Genomic DNA, 6673 nt, shown 5'->3' with positions numbered 1-6673 from the left:
GAGGCACTGGATGATGCTCCTGGCACCGTACAATGCCGGGAACCTGATGTTCTCAGTCTTTTCTCTCAGGTCCTCACAGTTCTCTGGATTAAGTTACAATTTGCTGTTGCTGTGCAGTGTGTGGGTGGTGCAGGAGGACGGACCTTCAGGGTACTGTGTGCAGAGCTGCTCCAGCATTGAGCGAGGCCCGTCCTCCTTCCCTGATAGGTTCCTGCTTGGTCTGGGGTCAGGTTGGGTTATTGGATATCGACCCAGTCTCAGAGAAGGGAGTTTCGCCCTTTGTGCCCACTGCGGGCCCGCCCCCGCCTTCCCGTAAGGTCAGTCCTCCCGCCCGCCCCCGCGGGGACAATATATGCCGCTAGCTCGCTGTGGGAGGGCATCTGGGCAGCATGAAGACGCTCACCTTGTTCCTCCTCCTCCTGTGCGGTGAGCGGCGCGGCAGGGAAGGGTGGGCGGATCTGTGCTGTGGCGCGGACTCACAGGGACTCACGGGGGGCGATCTTCACAGGTCTGGCCTGGGGTCCCTTGGCCGACGCCGCTGTCTGTGAGTGCACTGGGCCGGGGCTGGGACAGGGCCGGGGTGCGGGGCCCGGCCAGCTGGACTGGGGAGGGGGACTGGGGCCGACCCACGCGTAGCGCTTTGACCCGCCCGGCCTCCCGCAGTCCTGGAGACGCGACCCACCCTGTGGGTAGAGCCCGGCTCGCTGCAGGACCCTTGGGCGCATCCGGAGCTGCTGTGCCAGGCTCGCTTGGGGACCACAGCTTTCCAGCTCTACAAAGATGGCGTGGCCCTGGAGCCTGTGCACCTTGACATCCCTGCTACAGAGAAACGCTTTCCCCTCGGCGCCGTGACCGCAGCCACTCGCGGCCTCTACCGCTGCCGCTCCGGCCTGGGCGACAGCTGGACCCCACTCAGCAACCTGGTGGAGGTGACTGGGCCAGGTGAGTATGAAGTGGGTTGGGTTCAGGTAGGTTCCAGCCCCTTTCCTGACTATCGTGGCAGGTCAGGAGGGGTCCACACCAACCCTGGAGGTGGTGAGGTTTGCCAGCCGGTTCTGAAATGTCTCCTGCACGGAATGGGGTGTGGGGAACTGGAACCTGGACACGGCTTCCTCGGGCTCCAAGACCAGTCTCCCCTGTGCCTCAGTTCCCCATTTATGTTCTGTAGCACCCCAGTGCTCATCTCATGTCCCTTTTGCCTCCCCTCCCCTTTGTGCTGAATGTTCCCTCCGCCCTGCACACACCCTGCAGGGTCCCTGCCTCCACCCTCGCTCCAGGCCACCACAGTGCCCTGGATCACAGAGGGTCTGAAGCCTAGCCTACGGTGCCGCACGGAGTTTCGGCCAGTGACTCTCCTGCTGACACGAGAAGGCAGTGACCAGGTTCTGCAGGAGGTGAAGGCACCAGACACTGGGGAGGCCATCTTCCCTATCCAGCAGGCGGGCGACTACAGCTGCAGTTACCGCCTGAATGCCTCGGGTGCAACTTCCCCGCCCAGTGCCTCCGTGCTCGTCCAAGAGCTGGGTGAGCAGCCGCCTGGGCATTTCCAAAGACTTCCTGGAGGCGACCACCCCGGGCAAGGGCTGGGCCTGGGCTCCCCGACCCCAGGATCGTATCAGGGGGAGATGGGCCTAAGGAAGGTGTGGTGGGAGGTGGATGCTGGGGCTTTCGCGGCCTGTCACACCTGCCCCAGTGACCTTGGCCACTCTGCAGCGAGACCACCGCCACCGACTCTGACACTGGGGTGGGAGCACTCAGCGCTCAGGCGCCCAGGTGAGGACGTGACCCTTCACTGCGTGGCGCCGCTGAACGGCGTGAGCTTCCAGCTGCGGCGGGGTGTGGAGGAGAAGCGCGTGGAGATGAGCACCAGCTCCCCGGACAGAGTGTTCCTGCACTTGAAGGCACTGGTGCCCGGTGACGGTGGACTCTACACCTGTCGCTACCGGCTGCTGGGCGAGCAGAGCCACTGGTCTGAGGACAGTGCGCCCCTGGAGCTGCAGCTGAGTGATGGTGAGTACCGGGGCACTAACTCAGACTTGCACATCAAGAAATAGAGGCACCTCCCCCACCTTCTGGGGCCAGAGTGTTAGCCTGCATGTTTGTCCTGCATACGTTCAGCCAGTCACCGAAGCCACCTGCTGAGGGCATCGGACTGGTGGCGTGGGCACCATCCCATCATGCACCCTGGGCTCAGCGACAAGCAACACCACTCTTTGACCCATCTGCCCGTTTAATGGCAATCAATAGGCAGCAGCATAGACCCGTGAGGGTGGAAAACCCACAGTGCCAGCGGGTACAGGGTTTTGTAGTGGTATCCCGCCCAGGGCCTGACCCTCCGACTGGCTTCCTCTCTGCAGAGTCTCTCCCAGCACCCACGCTATCTGTCGAGCCAGCGTCGCCCAAGCCCCGTCGCGGGGATCAGGTGCAGCTGCAGTGCCGAGCACCCAGGGCTGACCTGCGGTTTGCCCTGCTTCGCCAGGAAGCCCACGGCCACCGTGTGCTGCAGTTTCTGAGCCCCACAGGTGCCGAGGCCCACTTCAAGCTGCATGACATCTCTGTGGCCGATTCAGGCAACTACACTTGCCTCTACATGGACCCCTCTTCGCCCTTCAAGGGCTCCAAGCCCAGTGCGCCTTTGGAGCTGTTGGTGGATGGTGAGCGAGGCCAGCTGAGGCCAGGGCAGGGTGGGGTTAACAAGATGCCAGAGTCCTTCCCACCTGGTCAGTGACTTCAGGGTTTGCGAAGGCACTGAGAGGCTCCTTCATAGGGAGGGTCTCCAGGCTCATGGGCACTTCACTAAGATGGAGTCTGGACTCAAATTTTACCCTTCAAGGCCCTCCCCCGCCGACCCATGACTTGGCACCCACATTTGTCAAAGTGTTATTCTCACACTGGCCTGGACCCCTGTCCCCATGTTCCTGGGCATGTTAACTCCTCCAATGTTCACATCAGGATGTTGATGAGAAGCGGGGGAGCCAGGGGAGGAGGCCACTGGGTAGAGGCAAGTGATTCCCCGGGCACAGACCCCATCCCCAGACTTGGCATGCCATGCTCTGCACTCAGGAACACCATTTCCTTTTCTCTCCTTGGGATTCCAAGAAATCTCAGCACATGCCCTGGTAGGGGACTTGCAGGTCCCAAGAAAAGGGTGACACACACAGACAGGACACATAGGCAGTCACAGTGCACTCATGTTAGTAAGAGGAGTCCAGTGACAAACTGTCTCCTCTCATCAGATGAATGAGAACTGGCCAGTAGTCTGGGCCTCAGTGGGAGGCAGGCAGGTGTAGGGGTACTGGAGGTTGCAGCTGCCAGAGGCCAGCACCTTACCTGGTTGACCAGGCTTCTCTGCCCAGGGCCCGCTCCCAAGCCACAGCTCCATGCCCTGTGGAGTGGGGCTGTGACTGCAGGACGTGACGCTGTCCTGCGCTGCGAGAGCCCCGTGCCCAATGTCTCCTACCAGCTGCTACGGGCAGGTGAGAAGATGGCTTCTGTAGAACAACAGTATGACGATGCCTCAGTGAACTTCAAGCTGTCAAACATAGGGCCCCAGCACGCCGGCAACTACAGCTGCCAATACCGGTCCAGAGAGCTCAATGCCTTCCTGTCAGAGCCTAGTAACCCTGTGGAACTTCGTGTGGCAGGTGAGGTTTCCAAGGGTTCAGTGAGCAACCTTTGCCCAGATTGTGCCCATTCAGTCACAGCCTTTGCCCAGATTGTACCCATTCCCTGAATTTTAAGCACATTGAATAGTGAGCCTGGCCAGTTGGGGTCAGGGACTGCAGACTGGGAAATACCAGTGAAAGCAGAGTCAGAGTGGCTCTGTCATCTGGAAGGAGACCCTGGTATTCCCAGGAGGACTCAGAATGCACATCACTCCGACCATTTCTCTTGGCAATCTCTCTAGGAAGTTGATCCAACTGCAGACCAGGTGGTGGATGTATCCATGGGAAGCAGTTTCTTCACTATAGTTCCAGTGGTCCATTTTTCTGGAGTTCAATAAAGGTTTCCTGTGTGCCTGTGTGTGTGAAGGGTGCTTCCTTTTCATTCCCAGAATCAGTAAATACAGAGACCTTAAAATGTGTCTGGTCATGGGCTTGAACTCCCATGACCGGGGAAGTGTGGGTCTGGGCAGCCACTAAGGTCTGCTTGAGTCTGGCATAGTCCTAAGGTTTATCTGGGTTTGTCCCAAAGGTAGAGGGACTAAGCATTGTTTTCTAGACCCACAGTTTTCGTGTTTTATTTTTTGGCTTTTGGGTCACATCTGGAGATGCTCAGGGGCTATTACTCCTGGCTCTTCACTCAGGTATTACTGCTGGTGGTGCTTAGGGGATCATATGGGATGCCGGGGATTGAATCTGGGTCAGTTGCGTGCAAGACAAAATCCCTACCCACTGTATTATCACTCTGGCCTCTAGACCCACATTTTTCTTTTTTTTTTTTTAATTTATTTATTTTATTGAGTCACCCTGTGGAAAATTACAAAGCTTTCAGGCTTATGTCTCAGTTATACAATGCTCGAACACCCATCCCTTCACCAGTGCACAAATTCACCACCAAAAACCCCAGTATACCTCCCATCCCCACCCCCCACCCCCACCTGTGTAGCTGATAAATTTCACTTCACTTTCTCTTTACCTTGATTACATTCCATATTTCAACACAAAACTCACTATTGTTGTTGGAGTTTTCCCCCAAAAAAACAGCCCTGCTGAAAAGGAAGCATTTGATAATTAGTATTCCATTGCTGAGAATGAAGAGATATGAAGTTGTGTGGCCGTTATTGCGGCCGCGCGGTTTGGGATTTCTGTATTTTAGTATTTTAGTAACTAAGTCCAGGGAGATTTATGTTAGAAAGCGCATCATTTCCCTTCCTGGAGCATTATGGGGCTATGGCTTAGTTCACAGTCTAGAGACATTTCTGCAAGCAGCTGCTGGTATCAAAAGTAGGCTGGCCTCCGGGTTGTGGTCTATCAACCGCAGAGTGGCCACATAAATGTGTGGCCACCCGGGTCGCATCTCTGTGGAGAGCGTGCCGGTATCGCCCCTGCCCCGATGTTGCAAGTTCATACCTATTTTTTTTCTTCCTTCCCGCGCCTCCAAGTTCATACCTCCTTAATGGTCCTTATAAAATGGCAGACGCCATGCCGTCTTTCCCCAAAAAGGAAAAAACAGCCGAGAAAGACCCTTCCCCTCCTCGGCCGCCATGGGGCTATGGCTTAGTTCACAGTCTAGAGACATTTCTGCAAGCAGCTGCTGGTACCAAAAGTAGTCTAGCTGGCCTCCGGATTGTGGTGGATCAGCCGCAGAGCGGCCACACAAACGTGTGGTCACCAGAAGACCCACATTTTTCTTCTTTTTTTTTTTTTGCTTTTTGGGTCACACCCAGCGATGCACAGGGGTTACTCCTGATTCTACACTCAGGAATTACCCCTGGTGGTGCTCAGGGGACCATATGGGATGCTGGGATTCGAACCTGGGTCAGCCTGGGTTGGCCGCGTGCAAGGCAAGCGCCCTACCCGCTGTGCTATTGCTCCAGCCCCAAGACCCACATTTTTCAAGACCTTCAAACTTCTTCCATCAAGCTGTCGCTGCCTCCCTAGGATCTTCTGATCAGTCACTGACAGGTGCAGTCTCTAGATATAACTCATGTGCAATACCAGATTCAAACTCGCATTGGCTGTATACAAGGCAAGCAGCTTACCTTCTAGACTATCTCACCAGCACTGTTACTTTTTAAAAATATGGGGCACTGGGACCAGAGCAATAATACAGCAAGTAGGGTGTTTGCCTTGAATGTGGCCAACCCGGTTGGATCCCTGGCACTCCATGTGGTTGAGCCTGCTAGGAAAACATGGGCTTCTTGAGAGTGGAAAAAGTAAGTAAAGAGACAAAAACAAATGAGATACACATTCAAGGGAGAACATGGGCTTGAAGAGCCAGCCTCATGTGCAAATATTTCTTTTTTCTTTCTTTTTTGGGTCATACCCAGCGGTGCTCAGGGGTTACTCCTGGCTGTGCACTCAGGAATTACTCCTGGTCATGCTCGGGGGACCATATGGGATGCCAGGGATAGAACTGGGTTGGCTCGGGATGGGGGGGCGTTACCAGTGCCACTCTCTGCCCAGAGGTGACCCGAGTGGTCCCTCCGTTGCTGAACGCCCATAATCCCGGAGGCCCACTACTTTCGTCACCAGCAGCTTCTTGCAGAAATGCCTCTAGACTGTGAACTAAGCTATAGTTCCATGCTGCCACGGGAGGGGAAAGGTTTTTCTCTCTCGGCTTTTTCTTTCCCTGGTGGTGGTGTGGCGACCGCCATCTTAAAAGGCCCACTAAACAAAGATACGAGCTTGCAACGATGCAATTTCTGGCAGAAATTTCTCTGGACTTAGTTACTAAAATACCAAAAATCCAAAACCGCGCAGCCACACAACCTCCTATGCTCTTCATTCTCAGCAATGGAAAACAAATTATCAAATGCTGCCTTTTCAGCAGGTCTGATTGTTGGGGGAAAATTCCAAATAATAATAGCGTGTTTTCTGTCGAAACATAGAATGTAATCAAAGTAAAGAGAAAGTAAAGTGAAAATCATCAGTCACACAGGCGTAGTGGTGGTGGTGGGAGGCCGCGGTGGGATGGGAGGTATACTGGGATTCTTGGTGGTGGAACATGT

The 6673-nt window shown here is 55.3% G+C and overlaps 1 protein-coding gene across 2 annotated transcripts; it reads left to right on the top strand.

Moving 5' to 3' along the window:
* The first annotated feature begins 380 nt into the window (after positions 1-380).
* On the top strand, positions 381-4021 carry A1BG (alpha-1-B glycoprotein). Of its 2 annotated transcripts, XM_055145382.1 has the most exons (8): positions 381-426; positions 509-544; positions 664-942; positions 1252-1524; positions 1714-2010; positions 2358-2654; positions 3357-3644; positions 3908-4021. In XM_055145382.1, exons 1-8 carry the CDS (start codon positions 390-392, stop codon positions 3913-3915), a joined length of 1515 nt encoding a protein of 504 aa, XP_055001357.1. In that variant the 5' UTR covers positions 381-389; the 3' UTR covers positions 3916-4021. The 2 variants fall into 2 exon arrangements, with proteins under 2 accessions (XP_055001357.1, XP_055001356.1); XM_055145381.1 differs by having other exon boundaries at positions 3357-4021.
* The last annotated feature ends 2652 nt before the right edge of the window (positions 4022-6673 follow it).

Source organism: Sorex araneus, chromosome 8 (genome assembly GCF_027595985.1).
Source record: "Sorex araneus isolate mSorAra2 chromosome 8, mSorAra2.pri, whole genome shotgun sequence".
NCBI classification, from domain to species: domain Eukaryota; kingdom Metazoa; phylum Chordata; class Mammalia; order Eulipotyphla; family Soricidae; genus Sorex; species Sorex araneus.
Note: the sequence above shows the minus strand (reverse complement) of the source record. Positions and strands in the feature narration are given on the sequence as shown.

What these genes read in the sequence shown, in the direction of transcription:
- A1BG (XM_055145381.1), top strand. Translation starts at nt 390, where the DNA reads ATGAAGACGCTCACCTTGTTCCTCCTCCTCCTGTGCG. An exon ending in GGTGGAGGTGACTGGGCCAG is followed by an intron (nt 943 to 1,251) that starts GTGAGTATGAAG and finishes CACACCCTGCAG; the next exon opens with GGTCCCTGCCTCCACCCTCG. An exon ending in GGAGCTGCAGCTGAGTGATG is followed by an intron (nt 2,011 to 2,357) that starts GTGAGTACCGGG and finishes TCCTCTCTGCAG; the next exon opens with AGTCTCTCCCAGCACCCACG.